Source organism: Bufo gargarizans, chromosome 4, assembly GCF_014858855.1.
Source record: "Bufo gargarizans isolate SCDJY-AF-19 chromosome 4, ASM1485885v1, whole genome shotgun sequence".
NCBI lineage: Eukaryota > Metazoa > Chordata > Amphibia > Anura > Bufonidae > Bufo > Bufo gargarizans.
The window spans coordinates 291,132,978-291,154,682 of NC_058083.1; the positions used below are offsets into that span (position 1 = coordinate 291,132,978).

Here is a 21,705-nt window from a genome sequence, read left to right on the forward strand (position 1 = left end):
AATAGTCTAAATTGTTACAATGGAACGAAAAAAATAATGCAAAAACAGACTCCCCAAATACATGGAAGAAGGTTCTCGGGTCAGATAAGGCCATCACAGGAAACGCTATGTGTGGTGCAAACTGAACACTTCCCATCACTTCAAGAACACTATTCTCATAGTGAAGCCCAAGGGTGGAAGCATTTTGCTGTGTGGATGATTTTTATCACCAGGAACTGGAAAACTGATCTGATGTAAGTAAAGATAGATGGCTTGAAAAAGAGGGCAATTCTTGAGAAAGTGTCTGCCAGAGATTTGAGAATGGGGCAGAGGTCCACCTACCAGCGGAACAACGCCCCTAAAGCTAGACGGGCGTGATTTAAGGGGAAACAGTTAAATGTCTTGGAATGACCTAGTGAAAGCCCAGACCTGAATCCAACAGAGAATCGGTGGCATGTCTGGAAGACTGCGGTACACCAGCGCAACCTGTTTAATTTGAAAGAGTTGGAGCAGTTTTGAATGGTCACTAATCCCTGGGTCTAGATGTCCTAAGCTAATAGTGACAACCCGCAAGATTGCTGTAAAAGGCTCAACAAAATATGGACAATCAGGGGGTTAATGCAAAGTTCTCTGGGGCGTTTTTTGTCTTGTCATTTGCATCTTCAAATTGGTAGACATCTTGTGCGTATCAAATGTTACAAACCTCTCAATTCCATTTTAATTCCAGGTTGTAGTGCAATTAAACAGAAAAACCTCTCAGAGGGTCAGTACAGTTGCAAGGCACTGTATATGGTGCCTTGTTTAGGGGGAAACGGTGTACGTCTTAGGGTCCATTCACACATCCGTGTGTGTTTTGCGGATCCGCAAAACACGGTCACCGGCAAGGTGCGTTCCGCATTTTGCGTACCGCACATCGCCGGCACTTAATAGAACCATGTTCTATTTTTTTCGGGATTGGAATTGCGGACCCGGAAGTGCGGGTCTGCATGGAAATGAATAGGTCCACATTTACGTTCCGCAAAATGCGGAACAGAATTGCGGACGTGTGAATGGAGCCTTAGGTAGCAATCCCAGGTATGTATACATTTGCATTACTATTTATATTAAAGGAAAATAAAGCTTGTGTGAGAAAAAAAATCTAACATGTTTGTCTTTTTCTTTCTACACATTGCTAAAAACTACAAACCCTTGTGCATACTACATACTATTCATGCAAGTTTATAATGCTGCATAGCCCTAAGCGAATTCTCTACCTGCACATCACCGTGATCTACACCAATGCCTGGTTTCACACAGGCGTAATAAGGATGAATTTTCGTTCGTGTATCGCAGCAGCAAGCCCCGTGAGTGTCCCAATGACTAAACTAACAATGCTAACAGGATCTGCTGGCTGTCATTTGAAAAACTAGCGCTAATAAGCGTTCGTGATCTCCGACGGCAGACTCTTGTCTGCCAAAAAGGCCGAGAAACTTTGACCATTTATCCGCCGAAACATGGCATGTTCTGACGAATTCAGACGATCACTTCCTGGTCGGGCTGTTTAGTTGGTGGGATCCTTCATACAAACAATCCCATGGACAGTTGATCGGCTGCAATGCAGCCGATCATTATCTCAAATGTATGGCCATCTCTAATCAAACCTGAAGGTAATGTCACACAAAAACAATAACGCTCATTCACTAAAGACTGGTGTTTCACATGGTAATCTTCAATGCACACAACCTTATTTTGCTTCTATGTCCAATCTCAATTTTTTTAGGATCATACATGGACCCATTAATTCCTAGCCATCTATGTGCTGTCCACATCTGTACCATATGTCCGTTCGTCAAATTCATGTCCTATGTTTTGCGGATGAGAATAGTCATTTTTAGTAATGAGAGTGAGACAAATCCGGAGCGCACACAACGTATCTGTATTTTCCAGGCCACAATACGGACATGGTCGTGTGCAATTTTCAGGCATCATTTATAGTAAATGTGTCGGTCTGGAGTGGCCCTGCTCACTTTTAAAAAAACTGCTGAGAGCAGTGGAGGAAGGCAATAAGTCGCACATTCTTATTGGCATTCAACTTCAGTGAATTGAGAACTCTACATGTATAAAAGAGATGGGGTGGAATAAATTGTGGAATATATACACTAGGGAATGGTGAGAAGCCGGAGCAGTTATTGGATTGTCCATTCAATAGCTAGCATGCTGAAAATTAAGAATTAAAGTAAATGATCGTATTCTGAAACCTCCACTTTGGGCATCAAGGGAGCTGATGTGCACAGTCATAATAAGGCAAACCGTATTTTTAATTGTTAAAAAAAATGCCCATCTAACTGCATTATTGTTTGCGTCATTTACAAATACACTTTTTCTAATAGGAGAGATATTGTCCATTAATAGTTCTGACTTCCAGTACTGGTAGTGGTCCAACCGGGGGAATAATATATTCCTCTTCTCTTAGTAGTCGTAGGAATAGTCTCCCTGTATCATACGGCCATCGATAAATGTGGGTGTTTTTCAGCCAGTTGGGCACATGATCCTAAAGAAACAGACATAAAGGCAGTTTTATAGATGTGGCCCTGGGTAAACATGGGCATATGTTAGCCACCCGTGGTAGCTAGGTAATAAAGAACAACGTATTTTATTTTGCTGACCAGTTTTCAGTTAAGATAATGTGGTTGAAATATGCAAACCAAGGGGGTTATTTACTAACCGAAATCCGTCTATATTAGGTTTATTTCTGGCACAGGTTGCGGCGCAAAGGTTCTTTGTGCCGCAATCTGCGACTTTTTCCTGCTCGTGCCCGGTCTGCAAAAGTGGGCATGATGGGGAAAGGGGACGAGCTGGCAGGCCTGTCTCATTCATAATTTTTTACGCCTGTTTTACGCTGGCGCCTCTAGATAACTTTGCCGGATCCAACGCCAGTGCAGGGCCTTATTAAGATTGACGTCTAAAACGCCGGTCTTACTAAATAACCCCCCAGGTCTCTATTTCTGTCGACAGTCTGCAGAGTTATAGCTGAGGCTCAGCAAAGTATATAAATCATGCTCATACTATTCTATTGTGAACTGACTGTTGTGGCTGCTATGAACCCAACACCATCCTTTTCTTGATGGCTATGCCATGATTGTTGGTGACTACTTTCTCCTGTAAAATATGTACATGGTCAGTGATTGAAAATAAAATCCCCTGTACTGAAATGATCAAAGGCGCTTGGCACCAAGTCTTAATTTTACCAATATCAGTTAAGGTAGTCCCCTATACAGGATAGGGCATAAGTGTCTGATCTTCAGGAGGGATCTGATCACGAGGGCCCGTGTTCCCCCATTTTAAAGGGGTTCTCCGGGCTTTTAATATTGATGACCTATCCTCAGGATAGGTCATCAATATCAGATCGTTGGGGGTCCGACACCCTGCACCCCGCCGATCAGCTGTTTGAAGAGGAGGCGCGAGCCGGGCCAGCGCTGCCTTCTCTTCACTGTTTACCTTCTCACCGTCGCCTCTGCAGCTGTGAGCAGGTATAATTACACCCCATCCGTCCCATTGAAATGAATGGGACGGTTAGGTGTAATTACACCTGCTCACCGCTGCAGAGGCGACGGCGAGAAGGTAAACAGTGAAGAGGAGGCAGCGCTGGCATGGTGCGCGCCTCCTCTTCAAGCAGCTGATCGGCGGGTTGCCGGGTGTCGGACCCCCAACGATCTGATATTTATGACCTATCCTGAGGATAGGTCATCAATATTAAAAGCCCGGAGAACCCCTTTAATGGAACAGCAGTCACGCATGCGCAGTGCCACTCTATTCAATACGGAGAGACTGCCAGAGAGGGTCAAGAGCTTGTACTATCTCCGGCAGCCATGTAAAACTAAGTGGGGCAGCATAGGTCAGCTGTATGACTGCCGTGCCATCCAAACAGGGGTTCCTGGAAACTCAGGTTGGGCCTGTCTACGGAAGCATGAATGTACAACCCAAAGGTTCCACAGCACATTATATCACAATGAGGACTATCATTTGCTTGTAGTTAATGTAAACTTATAGCTAGGGTTCATAACCACATATTAGGATGATGATTTGGTCTCTTCTACTTTGAACTAACCTCGGTTGCATTTGGAAAAAGTACAGGAATGAATCTAAAGTTCATGCTTCCTTGCTTTATGAACTCCGTCTGCATCTACAATAACAAGCAGAATTCACATTAAAGCATGCAATCCAAATGCAGTGTTTGTTATGTGTACTGATTGCTATCATCATGGTGGAGTGTGCTCCAAGTGAACATTGGTCAGACAGCCTTTGCTTCAAACATGTAAAGATCTTGGACGTACATACAGATATGACAGCAGTAGTAATTATAGGAAAATGCATTATGTTGTTTCTTTATGTTTTGTCCTTTCTGCTCAACATTTGAGGTACTGTAACCAGGGGCATTCACAGATATTGCAGGTTCCCTTAGTAAAACAGGAGAGCAGGAAAACAGCTCCAGACTATGGGCTCATGCACACGACCGTTTGCACTCCGAGACATACGGTCTGTGAGTGGGCCATATATACCAGAGCAGCATACATGGTGCACACGGGAGCGCACAGCATAATATCATATGAGTCATATGAGTGCAGGACAATAGTCCTGCGGGTGGCCCGATGCGCACAGTATCACAGTAACCTATGATGCTGTGCGCTCCTGTGTGAACGATGTATGCCACTCCGGGACATATGGCCCGTTCACGGACCGTATGTCTCGGAGGGCACACGGACATGTGCATGAGCCCTATGTGAGATCCCATGGTCCTGGCCACAAGAGAGATCAGCACTTTTTCCTATAGTGTGCAAACACAGCCACCGCTGATGGATTGCAGGGTGGTTGTAACCATGGAAACAAGCAGTGTATAATGTGATGGAAAAATGAATCCAGCCAGCAAAGGAGGCAATGACATTACATTAGTATGTGTCTTGTATTAACTTTCTCTACATGATAAATGCCACTTGCTGAAGATACAACCCCTTTAGCTCTTTCACCAACGAGCCACTTTTCATCTTAAAGGGAGTCTGTCACCTACATAACATGTTTTAAACTGATTTATATAGCTCTGTGGGAGGCAGATCCATAACATTCATGTGTCATGCCCTGCTCAGGCTATGTGCGGAGGTCTGCCAGGTTAGCAGCACGTGTGTAGCCTTTTTGTTTTGGAATTGAGCTATATCCACCTCCCTTCAGGTGCACTGGGTGGGGTCGTTGATTTGAGTTTAAATCCGCCCACTCCCAGTGTCCTGTGCGGGTTATAGCTTCTGTCTTGCTCAGAGGAAGGATTTGCTGTTCCTGCTCAGTAAAAGATAAGTTGGTTTTGTTTTCTTGTGGTTGTCTGTCTAGGCTGTTAGAGAGACGCTTGCCCCCTCCAGGTCCTGAGGGAGCAGGATGCCTCTTTCCCCCTTTCACCATCTTAGGGATTCTAGGGAATCTTCAGCCTAGGCACGAGGACACGCTTATTCCCACCTTCAGGGTCTGAACGTGGGCATAGAAGTCTAGGGAGAGCTGGTAGGGATTTGTCAGGAGGTGACCTCTATCCCCAGCTTCTTGCCTAGACACTTGTTTATTTATATCCTGTGTATCTTGTATCCTGTCTGCCGTGACATCATGGTACCCATGTTTAGTTTTTCAGAGCCTCCAAAGTGCAAAAAAAAGACGTTTTAAAGATAGCAAATTACCTATCGCAGGTGCCCAGGGGCGGAGAGTGTGCTGCAAGTGCATACGGTGGAGGATGCCTGCGGCGAACCACAAGTACCACAATAGACATCTCACACAAGGTAACAAGTGCGGATGTCATAATAAATATAACAATATAACAAAACAATAGCAAAGTCAGGTGCACTCTGCAGTCTCACTAAACCCTCAAACTGATTTTAAAATTGTTTTCCATCTACAGGCCACATTTAGGTGCACCTGTGAGGCCTGGGCCATATCAGCCAGTCTTGAGTGGGACTCGCAGACTCCTCCCTCCTCCCATTGCAAGCATGGCTACATGCTGGAGGTAACTGGTGAGCTGTTTGTGAGTCGGCCTCATGCTCCTGTAATTTGCCCACTGGCTCCTGGTATTGCCCATACGGCTCAGGTAGGAGAGTGTTAGGTCCCGGGCTACTTGAGAAACCTTGGCGTGGTGCCCAGGCTTAGACATGTTCTACACCGTTTAGTGAGACTGCAGAGTGCACCTGTCTTTGCTATTGTTTTGTTATATTGATTATGACATCCGCACTTGTTACCTTGTGTGAGATGTCTATTGTGGTACTTGTGGTTCGCCGCGGGCATCCTCCACCGTATGCATTTTGCTGGGGATCGCCATTAGCAACGGGCCACAAGTGCAGGATTTGCTCCCCTGTATATATGCACAACTATATGTGGGTTTGAGCACCTCCTGCTAATGCCACCCTGTCTTTTTAGTTTGTGCTGCAAGTGCCCAGTGCTCCCTGCCCTTGCTTGCTCCTGACTCCTCCCCTCTGTAACGTCCGGCCAGCCCTGTATTCTTGTGGTGTCATTCTCTTCTCCATTCATAATCCAGCGCCTGTGCGCTACACCACCGGGTCCGGGCATGCGCAGTAAATTTACTACTGTAGGCAGAGGCATACTGATATGCAGTGCGCATGCACCGGTTAAGTAACGAGCCCGGCGTTGAAGCGCACAGGTGCTGGATTATGAATGGAGACAAGAATGAAGCCGCAAGGATACACGTCTGATGATACAGAGGGGAGAAGTCAGGAGCAAGTAAGGCGGGGAGCACTGGGCACTTGCAGCACACTCTCCGCCCCTGGGCACCCGCGATAGGTAATTTGCATATTCTTAAAACTTAGTTTTTGGCACTTTGGAGGCTCTAAAAAACTAAACCCGGATACCATAAGTGTTAGGGATCTGCCTCCCATAGAGCTATATAATCAGTTTAAAACATGTTATGTAGGTGACAGACTCCCTTTAAATTCCAGGCCGATTTTTACAAATCTGACATGCGTCACTTTATGTGGTAATAACTTTGGAACGCTTTTACTTATCCAAGCCATTCTGAGAGTGTTTTCTCGTGACACATTGTACTTCATGATAGCGGTAAATTTGAGTTGATATATTTCCCATTTTGGAAAAATTCACAATTTTCTAAATTTGAATTCCTCTACTTTTAAGGCTACATGCACACTACCGTATGTGCTCCTTTTTTTTTTTTTTTGCTGATCCATTGTAACAATGTCTAAAACTGACAAGAATAGGACATGTTCTATTTTTACGGACATACTGATACGGACATTTTTTGCGGACCCATTGAAAAGAATGGGTCCACATCCTGTCCGCAAAAAAAGACAGAACGGACACAGAAACAATGTCCGTGTGCATGTAGCCTAAGACATAAAATAGTTCATAAAATAGTTATAAATCAATATTCCCCATATGTCTGCTTTATGTTGGCATCATTTTGTAAATGTCACTTTACTTTTTTAGGACATTAGAAGGCTTCAAATTTTAGAAGCAATTTTACCAGAAATTCCAAAACCATTTTTAAAGCACCAATTCAGTTATAAAGTGATTTTATAATGGAAACCACCCATTAATGACCCCATTTTAGAAACTATACCTCTCAAATTATTCAAAACTGATGTTACAAACTTTGTTAACCCTTGAGGTGTTCCACAAGAATTAAAGGAATATGGAGGTGAAATTAAAAAATTTAACTTTTTTGGTAGTTTTTTAAGTTAATCATTTTTTCATGCAACCCAGCAAGGGTTGACGGCAAAATAAACCTCAATATGCATTACTCTGATTCTGCAGTTTATAGAAATACCCCATATGTGGCGGTAAACTGCTCTATGGGCATGTGCCAGTGGTCAGAAGCAGGGGCGTAGCTAAAAGCTCATGGGCCCTGGTGCAAGAGTTCAGCTTGCGCCCCCGTCCCTCAGTGCTTGTTGGCAGGGGAGCACATATCCTTCCTGCTGCCTGAGGCAAACATTGAAAGGGCACCCCCCCTGATGCCAAATTCTTAACCTTACCCCTTCCCTCCAGCCAGAGGTGTAAATTGACCAGTATGCACTTTCTAAAATGCCAGTGTCTTATGTGGCACAAGGGTCTTTGGGCCCCCTCAGGCTCCTGGGCCCGGTAGCGACTGCTACCTCTGCACCCCCTATAGCTACGCCCCTGGTCAGAAGGAAACTGATTTTGGAAGCAGATTTAGCTAGATTTTGGAAGCAGATTTAGCTAGAATGGTTTTTAGGCACCATTTTGTATTTGAAGAAACCCTGATGTACCCCTACAGTGGAAACCCTCAAAAAGTGACCCCATTTTGGAAACTATACCCCTTAAAAAATATATTAGGGGGGTACTGAGCACTTTGACCCCCTAAGTGTTTTATGGAATTTGGAAACACTTGACTGTGAAAATAAAAAGTTGAATTTCTTAACAGAAATGGCACCCCATAAGAAGGAGAAAAGGCACCCCATAATTTGTTACCTATTTTCTCCTGAATACGTCAACACCCCATATGTGGTGTAAACTGCTGTGGGGGCTCATGGCAGGATTCAGAATAGAAGGAGTGCCATATGGCTTTTGCAGCACAGATTTTGATGGATTGGTTTACGGGTGCCATTGGTTTTCATTTTTTAAGTGCTTGTCTTATGTGGGGGCTTATTTTTTGCGGGATGAGGTTACATTTTCATTAGTACCATTTTGGGGTACATGAGACTTTTTGGTCGCTTGGTATTATACTTTTTATAAGGCAAGATGACAAAAATTGGCTATTTTGGCATAGGATTTTTTTTGGCACTGTGTATTCATTTTTAAAAGCGTTCACCTGACGGGGTGGATCATGTAATATTTTTATAGAGCTGGTCGATACGGACGCGGCGATACCTAATATGTCTTTATTTGGGGAAAAGGACGATTTTTATTTTTACTTCAAACTTTTAATATTTTTTTTTTACAACATTTTTTTTTTTTTTTTTTTTTCACTTTTTTTTTTTCACTTTTTTTTTTTCACTTTTTTTTTTGTCCCACTCTGGGACTTCAACTTTTGGGGATCTGATCCCCTGTACAATGCATTACAATGCGTCTGTATTGTAATGCATTGGCTGTAAGTGTATTACCATTGTAATACACTTCAGCCAACTTGCCTGTGAGATCCAGGCGGCTGGATCTCGCAGGCATACAGGGAAGGCTGCCACAATTCCTAAGGAAGGCATCTGGCTGCTGTCCAAACCGTCGGGTCCCCATCACAGCAGCGCGGTGACCTGATGGGTGCTCCCTCCCTGCATGGACCGCGGCACATCTAGGGTTAATACGCGGGCATCAGTGTTTTCACCAATGCTAGCGCATACAGCAGGGGTCCGGCTATCAGTCACTGCCGGACCCCTGCAGCTGATCGGGCAGAGCTCCCCGAATGTGTTTAAAGTGTTTGTCATTTTGTTTAACAAATGTTTGGTGGTGTTTTGTTTTTTTGGCATTTAGTACATGCATTTTTCTGGTGTATTTAAATTACCATAGAGACGCCTAGGGAATAAATGCCACACCTAGAGCATGCTAAAAATTACCACTGACCGCTAAAATGCTACAAAAATGGCAAAAACATAAATGTGTATGTACACTTTATAATATTTTACTATAGAATTTGAAGTAACGTCTAGCTACAGCATTTAAAAAAATAAAATAAAATAAAGATAATCCTATCACCTGGTTATTTAAAAGGTATTTTTTTAGCAAGTAAATATTGATGACCTATCCTCGGGACAGGTCCTAAATATCAAATCCGCGTTGGTCTGACACCCGACAATCCGTTCAGCTGTTTGAAGAGGAGGTGGCGCACATGTGAGAGCTGCTCCCTCTTCATAATTGCCTGTGCATCGTCTCAGTTGTAGAGGTGATGCAGTGTAATTACAACTGCTCGTCCCATTCAAGTGAATAGGAAGAGCAGTTGTAATTATACTGTGCCGCCTTTACAACTGAGGATGCAGCTCTCACATGTGCGCCACCTCCTCTTCAAACAACTGATCGGCGGGGTTGTCGGGTGTCAGACTGATATATCTGATATTGGTGACCTGTCCTAAGGATAGGTCTTCAATAGTTATCCAATGCAATAACCCCTTTATGGTCAAGAGGATCATTTTTGATAGGTAGCAATACATGATGTCAAGACTCCTGACAGGATTGTCTGTGTGACAGTCTGTGAGTCAGTTTGCCCTGTCATATTACTTGACCATCAAATCCAGAGGCAGGGCCTGGGGGGTCTATGGCCAGTTGTAGATCAAAGTCCTCCACCTGATGTTCCACTGGCAATAGGACTACAGTTGTTCTCAATGCCACTACTGACTATTCTGACAGACACTGCAATATACAGTTTATTTTACCACCCTGGAGTATGAACAAGTGTCAAAATGGCCATCACGTGGATGACTCTTTTTCAGCTGATAGTTATCCTGTGTCTATGCAAATCTTTACATGGTAAATATATTTGATGAGGCAAACCATTTCAGGCAACTATTATTTATTATTTCTAAGGAAAATGTAGTATTTTACTGGAAAATCCCTTTCGATAACATTCATAAACCTATGGACTTTGGTTGTCCTCATGAGACAATCTCTCATACCTAATTTGCCAACCATAAGAAGGAGGTTGTTACTCACCATTCTGTGGATGTATCGTGTATGTAGTCCATGATCATCACTAACATGAATCAAGTCCATATCAACATCCTTTTTGTACTGTGGGCTGATCGCTATGATGATGATCACACTTGTCTAATTACAAAAATTGGACAAAATTCGTATGTTACATTGAACTCCATTTTAGTGTACACATACAAACAGGGGTGTAGCTGAAGGCATATGGGCCCTGGTGCAAGAGTCCAGCTTGGGCCCCCATTTCCTCAGTGCTTTGCGGCCTTCGTGCTACCTGACGCAAAAATTGAAACGGCACAATTCTCCCCCCCCCCCCCCCCCCACATGCCAAATCCTTGACCTAACCCATTCCCTCCAGCTGGAGGTGTAACTGCATGCATTTTCTATAATACTGGTGTCTTCTCATGCGGCACAAGGGTCTTTGGGCCCCCTCAGGCTCCTGGGGCCGGTAGCGACTGCTACCTCTGCACCCCCTATAGCTACGCCTCTACATACAAAACCTCAATCTGCGAATCCAGGTGCTACAATTCTCCATATAATAATGGCACACAGTGCATATAAAACATATTCACCTCCCCTGTGACTTGTTATGTATTATTACATAATCAACCTTTTTTAAAATTAATTAACAGTAAATTATTTAATATCAAAGTAAAAAACGATCTCTATAAAGTTATCTATATGCATTACAGCTATTAAACATGAAATAATTCAATGCAAAAAACAATTGTATGCATAGTCTCCCCAATCTCAACCATAAAACGTATAATTTATTAATGGGGCTGGCTTTGGTACTGTACTTACATTTGTATGCCTACAGATCCTAAGTAAATCCAGATATGCTTGCAGCTTTATCGGGTAAGAGGCTATGGGGCACATTTATTAAGATCGGCACCGGTCCAAATAAAGCCTTATAGCTTGCGGAGGATCCACTTAAGTTATGAAGAGGCGCAGGCCTCTCCATAACTCCGGCGCATCCAGAGCCAGTTCTAAATGTTAGCCAGCTTCCGAGCTGTCTTAAATTTTAGACCATTTTCTAAGCTTAAAACAGGTGTAGAAAATGGTAACTGAGATGGGCCTGCCGGCCCACCCCCTTCCCAGCCCATGCCACGCCTACATCTTTAGACCTGGCGTGAGCAGGGCAAAGTCACAGATAGTGGCGCAACTAACCGTTGCGACTCCATCTGCACCTGAAATATGGCTAATAAAGGCGTATTTCAGCTTGAGTAAATGACCCCCTATGTACTTACATCACTGAGATATCTCTCCATCCATCTGATGATGTCCATTCCACGAATTGATCCCTCAAAAATGTCAATCTAAAAGACAAAAAAAACTATTATGACAACATAGACACATAAATGAAAGGGGGAAAAAAACGAATGGGTTATAGCATAGCTGCAGGTTCCTGGGAAGATTCCAGCCGATGGGAAATACTGGAGACATCCTTGGGGCCTTCATTTGCTCCCAGGCTACCGTGCACAGAGACCAGCACCCCACGATTTCACTTGTTGCGTGCTAATAAGAGACAGAGGGAGTCCGCTCCCTCTGTAACTGCTTAGATGACATCGCTATTGGTTCCAGGATCTTTACCAAACTAGATTTACGTAGAGCATATCATTTGATCCAAAACCATGATGATTAGAAAACTGCCTTTAATACCTGCAATGGCCACTATGAATATTTAGTTGCGCCTTTTGGGCTCAGCAATGCTCCAGTAGTGTTCCAAGAATTTGTGAATGATATATTCTGAGACCTCCTTTACTCTTGTGTAGTATAACTTGACAGCATCCTAATTTTTTCATCTGATTTCTCATTGCAAACAGGACCGCACAGTACTTCAGTGATTACGGGAGAACAGACTTGCACTTTGCTATGCAAAGTTCAAGAAATGCATTTTTGAAAAAAACCTCCCTTCCTGGGGTATAACATTTCTGACCAAGGCATATAAATGGATCTAGAGAAATTGTCCATGGTGTTGAAGTGGCCACGAATAACTGGGCTATGGACCATTTAACACTTCTTGGGTTTTGCTAAGTATTAAAGGGAATTCATCCCTCATTTCTCCACTTTAACCACACCTATCTCTGCTCATAAGGGGGTGAATGCCAAATCCTCCTTTCAGACCCTTAAGTGGCTCTTCTCCTCAACACCTGCTCTTTACCATCCAGATGTCTCTAGCTAGGCAATCCTCTGTGGGAGCAGGAGCAGTAGTGACTTGTAAATACACCACCGGCAAGATTGTTCCTTGCGGCTTGTACTCCAAAGTTATTAGCCATAAAACTGGCCTTAGAGGAATGGCCTTATTTATTTGAGGGTACTATTCACCTAGTTGTCACTTACGGAGACCACAAGAATTTTACCTATCTCCAATCTGCACAAAGACTCAATCCCCATCATGCTCAATGGTCCTTGTTTTTTGCCCGCTTTAATTTCCTGTTACACTTTCTCCCTGCAGACATGAATATTAAAGGGGTTTGAAAGATTTTAATACTGATGACTGATTGTCTGGATAGGTCATCAGTATCGTATAGGTGGGGGTCCGACACCCCACCCATCAGCTGTTTGAGAAGGCAGCAACACTCACAGTAGCACCATGCCCTTCTTGAAGCTTTTTGTAGGCCGAGTGACGACACTTTCATCGAACACATGGCCTACGCACAACTCAGCTCCATAGAAGTGAATGGTGCTCAACTACAATATCAAGCATGGCCGCTATACAACGTGCAGGCGCTGTGCTTGGTAAGCTGACGGAAGGTCATGGCGCTCACAGGAGCACCGGTGTCTTCTCAAGCAGCTGGAGTCCCAGGTGTCGGACCCCCCACTGATCAGATACAACCATCAAGTCCCCACTAGCTTTCCTCTGTCTCCCAGTAGCAGGGACGGACGCTGTAGTCCAGTGTCTCATGCTAGAGGCTGCAGCCAATGCCAGAGTACAAGGCCTTTTCCTGCTGTCCATAGGGCATGCATGCATCTCCTGACTCTTACAAGGCCAGTGCTCAATTGCCCCAATCTCATCCAGCCAATGGCTTGTCACCTTGAGGAATTTAATGCACTTCCCCAAGGGGAGTGTGCCTGAGCTTTAGGTTCCTAGCTTGATAGTTTACCAGAGAAGGTGTGCTTTTCCATTTGTCTTCCTGTGTACCAAATTCCGCCCTGTTACTGATTCTGATTCTCTGCTGCCTGCACTTACTTCTGCCTGTTTATCGTATTGATCCTCTGCTGCCTGCCCGGACCTCGGATTGTTTTACAGATAAACACAAACTCTGGCTGCCCTGACCTCTGCCCATTTCCTGAGTAGATATGGTATGGATTAGCATACTGGGTGAGAAACCAGAACAGGGGGCAGTGGTTATGGGTTCTGTGGTTGGGGACAGAGCACCTTCTGCCTGTCTCAAAAGAGGCAGGTTTTCTGCTGCCCAAGTGGCAGCAGGTGACAATGCCACATTGTTGGATAACCCTTCTTGAATCAAGTAGTCAGTTTGTATTATCTTGTAGACTTGGTCTAAATGATGTACCATGTAAGGCAAAAGAGTAGAAATCTAATATTATTTTCTATATGACCCAAATTTATGGTGATTCAGTGGTTAGAACTGCTGCCTTACATTGCTGGGGTCCTGGGTTTGAAACCAACCAAGGGCAACATCTGCATGGAGTTTGTATGTTACTCCACTTTCCTCCCAAACTCACAAAAATATACAGATAGGTTAAAGGGGTTCTCCAGTATTTTTATAATGATAGCCTATCTTTAGGATAGGTAATCAATATCACATCTGCAAGAGACTGACTTCCAGGATACCCACTGATCAATATAGGTCATTAATATACTGTAAAATTCCTGAAGAACATCTTTAATTCGTAATGTAAATTGTTAGGCTTAGTGGGTTCCAGATATGACTGATGACAATCTCTGTACAGTACTGTGGAGTATGGAAGTCCTATGAATAAAATAAATTTACCTTTCAGGAATATCTGTAGAGTAATGTAATGTCTGCGGGTCACAAGCTTTAGAAAGTGCAGACATATTATAGGTTACCTGACTATAAACTGATAACCTGTTATCACTTGAAAAGTGAATGCAAGTTCTAAACTACTGCAGAAAACTGAAAATAAAGCCTGGTCCACTGGAGGGACTGAGAAATGCTATTTGCAGTAGGCTTTTTAGTTAAAAGAGTGGGGGGTGGGAGCTTGAAAGGCACTCTCCTCTTTTATATTTATGTTCTTATGAAGCATATGGATGAGGTTTAAGTAGACAGCCCCCTTAAATAATATATCTGCATTGAAGAAAGCAGATAATGCTTTATGAATATAGCAAGGGCGGAAAATGTCTTTATCATTTTTCCTCTTTAAAGGGAACCTGTCATCGGGATTTTGTGTATAGAGCTGAGGACATTGGTTGCTAGATGGCCGCTAGCACATCCACAATACCCAGTCCCCATAGCTCTGTGTGCTTTTATTGTGTAAAAAACCTGATTTGATATATATGCAAATTAACCTGAGATGAGTCCTGTCCCTGATTTATCTCACATACAGGACTCATCTCAGGTTAATTTGCACATGTATCAAATAGGTTTTTTTACATCATAAAAGCACACAGAGCTATGGGGACTGGATATTGCGGATGTGCTAGCGGCCATCTAGCAACCCATGTCCTCAGCTCTATACACAAAATCCCGGTGACAGGTTCCCTTTAAGGCCTCATTCACATGTGGTTCATCCCTGAAGTTGTCTATGAAGGATCTGTGTTTGGTCCATGTGTCTGTTTTTTTTTCTGTCCGTGTGTTATCCGTTTTCCAAGAATACTGCTAGTTTGAAAATTAATTTTCAGAGCATATTCTACCAACGATCCATGAAAACCACAGATCATCTGTGTTGTGTCTGTTGTTTTTACAGATCCATAGACTATAATATGCGTGACGAATCCATAATCATGGGTATAAATAGGGCATGCTACCGTGGTGTCACCATGGACTTGCAGTCCATGAAAAACCACTGATCTGTTTCGATATGCACATTAAAGTCAATGGATACGCATGCTTTCAGTGGAGAACACCAACAACACAGGTCCGTTATTCCCAGACATGTGAAAGAAGGCTTGCCCCCCTTGATACCCTAATATATCACAACTAACGACATACCAATGTATCATATCACTGGACAAGATACTTCTGATGTTTTGGACCTAAGGACTAAATGTAACAGTACTTACTGTTGTCTTGAATCCATTGGAGCACAAAAGATTTGCCAGTTGTATAACTGCATTTGCAGCATCTAAGGAATAGGTTATGAAGACTCTTCCTGCAAGACACAGCAACGGACATAAATATATTGAATTGACTATAAAAATATATTGAATGTGTTCAGCATTGTTCTAGACAATTTACCCTGAACTGCAAATTCTACAGGTGTGGTCTGCATTAGAAGATGAGTATTGTTATTCACAACTTGTTAGCTAAGATGTCAGTAGATCCCGAAAAATAGCATTCAAATTTACTTGTTTTACCCATCCTCTCTTCTTAAATCAGTGGACTAAAACATAACCAGGTGATAAATGCTATGCATGATCTTGATCAGGCTGGTGTTTCATAGATGACAAGAATCACCATATTTAGTGGTGGACTTAACTACAATGCAAGCCAGGCAAGTGCTTGGGGCTCCAGAGACCCTAGGGGCCCTACTGGCCATAAGCGTTAGCTGAAAGAAAACAAAAAACAAACACATACTATAGGGGTGGACATACCACCTGGTTACTGCAGAGGGGAGAGCTCTTCGCAGAAGTGGCCAGGCTGCACAGCTAAGCTGATCATGGGGTCTAGCGGGCTGATGGGTGGTGTTTAGTGGTGCAACAAGGCCAGAGCTTGGCAGTATGATAGGGGCAGAGCTTAGCCTTACAACTGGTCGCAAATTAGCGGCACGACACAGGCCCATAGACATAGCTTTGCTTGAGGACCCAGAAATACCAAATCCACCCCAACCATATTATATACTGCATGTGCTAGCTGTATAAGTACTCTAAATATGTCCATGTTTGCAGAAGATCTCATGTAACATCAGTAGTTCCACATATTCCGAGAAGTAGAAAAGATCAGATGAGAAGAATCAATGGAAAAACTGAGGAGGCTATTGCACCTTGATAAGAAGGGTGCTCCACTATTTCACATTTTCTGGGTTATATGTTCTTTTGTATTTGTTTAGTGTAAAATTGTGTAAAAACTGCACGACTGACTTGTTAATTAGGTAGGATACACTTACTCTGCTCTGATGGCAAGTTACTCATCTTCAGTCCTGTACCAGGCTCCTCTTGAGGAATTAAACGGGGATGGGTATTCCGAATCTGAGGCTGTTGACCATATGTATACCCATCATGCCTAGGAAGATTGTATGGAGATGCGTTCAAAGGCATGGCAGAACTGTTCTGTGGGCCACTAAAATTATTATTATGACAGCTTCAATGTTAAAGTCATAGAATAGACAGACAAGCAAAAGAGAAACTGTCAATATAGCACTTATGGAGAGATGTGTTTCCATGGAAACAAAAAACCTGCATAGCCCTAATGTACAATTATATAATTAATGGCACTCTACGATATGAATGTAGAAGCAGGGGTGTAACTACCATAGCGGCAGACCATGCGACTGCTATGGGGCCCAGAGCAGGAGGGGGCCCAGTCTTAGTTGGGATCATCTCCTCTTCTTCTGGAGGTGAAAACTTGGTCAGGACTCTACCCTCTAAAGGAATAACTTTTAGCAAATAAGGCAGAGGAAAAATGGCCCAAGGGTCATTGAAAAGGGTTTAGAAAGCCCTCTGTCCTGTTTGGGGGGCCTGGTTAGATCCTTTCTATGGGGCCCTTACTTCTCTATGTATGCCACTGTATAGAAGTATCTATATAACATTGATACTTGCACATTTAATTTTTTCAGTGGGTGGGTTTGTTTTGACAGCATTCACTGTGCAGTATAAATGACATGTTAACTTGTGGGTCAGTACAATTATGGCAATGCCAATTTTGTATCTTCTTTTCATGTTTTACTACTATTGCACAATATTTTTTAAAATCATACTGTATGTCTTTGTCGCTGTGATCTGAAAACCATAGCTTTTTTTTTTTTTAGTTTTCTCTAAGTGCTTGTTCTTTAGCAGAATAAGTTAATGTTTTACCACCTTACGGTCCATACAACTTGATAATTTTTTATTATTGTTTTGGAGGTTAGGTGACCGAAAACGGAGTACACCATGCAGGAAAAATAACATGATTATTTATATTTCGTCTCATTTCGGAAAAGGAAATACTTAACATATAGAAAGTTAGATTTTTTTACATTTTCCTTTTTTTTTCAGTAATACAGTACTGGATATGTGAATTGTCTTTTTTGTGTGATTGTTCTTATACTTTGGTTTCCCTTTTTTTTACCACCAAAGGATTTAAATATCCGATCTCTTGGTTGCTGGTATAATAGTTCTCTATTGCAGTGTATTAGGCCTGTCAGTGTAAAACTGACAGGCAGCCTATTAGGCTTCATAGGGCCAGATACTAAGATGGCAGACCTGGGGGCTACTGTCAAGTGCTGAGCTGCCACAACAACCCATCAGCTCCGCACAACTGCATTTCGAGGGAAGGAGTGACAGATAGGGAGCGTCCTCCCTCTGTCTAACCAGTTAGAGGCTACATTGGCACTTGACTATGACTCCAATCCTCCAGTTGGGTGTGTACAAGGCCACACAGTTGTTTTGCTGCATTTTTCTTAAAACCACAAACAAGACCTCCAATGTGTTGCTTCACCCTTAACCTCTTTGTAACAATTATTCATTTTTCTCCTCTTCAACAGTCATATGGAAATAACCAAAAAAGTAAAGATGCTTTAAGCTACTCTCACATCTGTGGCTGGCTGTTCCAGCAGAGAATGCTGATTCTTGACGTATTTGCCAGGTAGCAGCCAGCTCTCTGCTGGACCCCATTATAGTCAATGGGATCCAACGGGCAGGCGGCAGTATCCAGCAATGCTGGATCTGGAGAACTCTCTGCGAGAACACCCTACTGGAGAACTCTGCCGCACATGTGAAAATAGCCTTAGGCCTCTTGCACACAACCGTATGGCTTTTTCAGTATTTTGCGGTCCGCAAAAAACGCATCCACAACAAATACGGATGACGTCCGTGTGCATTCCGCTTTTTGTGGAACAGAACAGCTGGCCCCTGATATCCTTGTCCATTATGCGGACAATAATAGGACGTGTTCTATCTTTGAACGGAACAGAAAACGGAAATACGGAAACAGAAGGCATATGGAGTACCTTCCGTTTTTTTTTGTGGTTCAATTTTAATGAATGGTTCCGTATACGTAAAGAAAAAAACAGAACGGAAAAAAAAACGTTTGTGTGCAAGAGGCCTTAGGGTGTACATTTTTACAAATATGCTATAAATCCGTCATATAGTAATGCAGCAATTATTATTATAAAAATCTGTATTTTACATACCAGTAATTGGGTTGCATATGAGGTTGGCACAGGCGAGGAAACTGCAGCATAGGTGGCACACCGGGATGACAAAATGGAAGCGATCTTCTGTCTAGAATAATAATGAATTATGTTCATGTTTTATTGCTAGAATGCTCATATGCAAGTATTTAAATTATTTATTTATGTTTGTAAATGGGATATATTTGCAAGAAAAAGCCATATGTACACTCACCTAAAGAATTATTAGGAACACCATACTAATACGGTGTTGGACCCCCTTTTGCCTTCAGAACTGCCTTAATTCTACGTGGCATTGATTCAACAAGGTGCTGATAGCATTCTTTAGAAATGTTGGCCCATATTGATAGGATAGCATCTTGCAGTTGATGGAGATTTGAGGGATGCACATCCAGGGCACGAAGCTCCCGTTCCACCCCATCCCAAAGATGCTCTATTGGGTTGAGATCTGGTGACTGTGGGGGCCATTTTAGTACAGTGAACTCATTGTCATGTTCAAGAAACCAATTTGAAATGATTCGAGCTTTGTGACATGGTGCATCATCCTGCTGGAAGTAGCCATCAGAGGATGGGTACATGGTGGTCATGAAGGGATGGACATGGTCAGAAACAATGCTCAGGTAGCCCGTGGCATTGAAACGATGGCCAATTGGCACAAGGGGCCTAAAGTGTGCCCAGAAAACATCCCCCACACCATTACACCACCAGCCTGCACAGTGGTAACAAGGCATGATGGATACATGTTCTCATTCTGTTTACTCCAAATTCGGACTCTACCATTTGAATGTCTCAACAGAAATCGAAACTCATCAGACCAGGCAACATTTTTCCAGTCTTCAACAGTCCAATTTTGGTGAGCTCATGCAAATTGTAGCCTCTTTTTCCTATTTGTAGTGGAGATGAGTGGTACCCGGTGGGGTCTTCTTCTGTTGTAGCCCACCTTTCTTTCCCATTCTGACATTCAGTTTGGAGTTCAGGAGATTGTCTTGACCAGGACCACAACCCTACATGCATTGAAGCAACTGCCATGTGATTGGTTGACTAGATAATCGCATTAATGAGAAATAGAACAGGTGTTCCTAATAATTCTTTAGGTGAGTGTATAGTTATGTGCAGGTCCGTTGCAGCCTTCTTTCCAAATGTTTAATAGTAATGCACCACACCTAAAATGAAGGTGGCACTACAATTCACTGTTGTGTGGCATCTGTGGTTGAAGCCCTGTTATGCGGACATCTATGACCTGCACACACTGTCATGGGAGCAGCTGTAACTGGTACACTATTATGGGGAATCCTTGGCCGACACACACTTATGGGGGGCATCTGTGACTGACCTATGGTAATATTTGTAGCTGACAAAATGATATAGGTGTATCTGTGGCTAGACTACTGTCACATGGGATATTTATTATTATTTTACGCATTTATATAGTGCTGACATATTCCGCAGCACTTTACAGTTATTATTATCATCACACTGTCTCCAATGGGGCTCACCATCTAAGTTCCCTATCAGTATGTCTTTGGAGTGGGAGAGGAATCAGGAGAACCCAGAGGAGACCCACGCAAACACGGAGTCAAAATACAAACTCCATGCAGATGTTGTCCTTGGTCTGATTCCAACCTACTGAGCCACTGTGCCCATCAGATAATACATTGTCCTTTTTCAACCAGATCACATTTGCAGTACTCTGATTTGGAACATTAGGTCAGTGCATATTATTTTTAACAAGGCGTAGGCCCTGTTCAATTGTGGTTGGTAAATGACTTGGCCCAGTAGAATTCATATTAAAAATGGCTGGCTATCCATACTGGTACTGGAAATCATGAATGTACAGGTGCACAATTTGTGCATTTGTAAAGTCACACAACTGTAAATACTGCCCAATGACTGAGCTGAAACCCTTAGGAAGTGCAGGCGCCCATCACAGACCCTGCTGAAGATCTGGCCTCCTATTTCAAAGAGAAAATTGAAAACATCTGGCATGAAAGTAGTTCCCAGTCTCCACGCATCATCTATCCCCTTCCCTCCAGAACCTCCTCTGGATCACTTTCTACATTTGACTCAGTCGCAGAAGCACTCTACAGAAACTATCAAATAGACATATTGTTACAAGTGTCTCACCCGCTGGTTGGCGCTCTATTAGATATGGCTCACCCTGCCTACATACAGATCAAATAATATTAAAAGATTAATAGGCACTCACTATTTGGGACCACTATAAGAGTTGAAATATGAATTTATTAGACAAGAAACATAGGGTAAAATACAAATAAAAATATATAAAAAATATAATAAAAACACTAGAAAATGCAAATGTACACTTGTGTCTTCAAATATCTAAAATGCACAGGTTTGGAATAGAGACTTTACTAATTCAGCCTGTTTAATCACGTGCAGGGGCTATTATGATGGGTGTAGTAGCCAAAGTGACCACTTTTTAGGCTATAAAAATTCCTATATATTCCTTACAGCAGATTATACAAGGCTAAAAGATTCTCCCTTCATTAGTATATACGTCTGCTCTAGATATAGCTGGCAAAAAAGATGGTTATACGCGCTGTTAATGTACGCGCGTTGAACTTCGTAAATGTCCTTTATTATCGCAGAAGTATCCCACAATATCGC

General features: G+C 42.8%; 1 protein-coding gene across 2 annotated transcripts in view; it reads right to left on the reverse strand.

Annotated features, from left to right (window-relative positions):
• Positions 1-937: 937 nt before the first annotated feature.
• The window catches only part of TRAF3IP2 (TRAF3 interacting protein 2), a 36,661-nt gene continuing 15,893 nt past the window's right edge, over positions 938-21,705 (reverse strand). The window contains exons 3-9 of one of the 2 annotated variants that reach the window (XM_044289762.1): positions 19,078-19,168; positions 16,855-16,970; positions 15,812-15,900; positions 11,853-11,921; positions 10,609-10,722; positions 4,067-4,141; positions 938-2,509 (exon numbers count right to left, since the gene is read on the reverse strand). In XM_044289762.1, the coding sequence (XP_044145697.1) occupies positions 2,342-2,509; positions 4,067-4,141; positions 10,609-10,722; positions 11,853-11,921; positions 15,812-15,900; positions 16,855-16,970; positions 19,078-19,168 (722 nt within the window). In that variant the 3' untranslated portion in view covers positions 938-2,341. Of the gene's footprint in view, positions 2,510-4,066; positions 4,142-10,608; positions 10,723-11,852; positions 11,922-15,811; positions 15,901-16,854; positions 17,028-19,077; positions 19,169-21,705 lie in introns of both variants that reach the window. The other variant, XM_044289761.1, reaches the window with a different exon arrangement.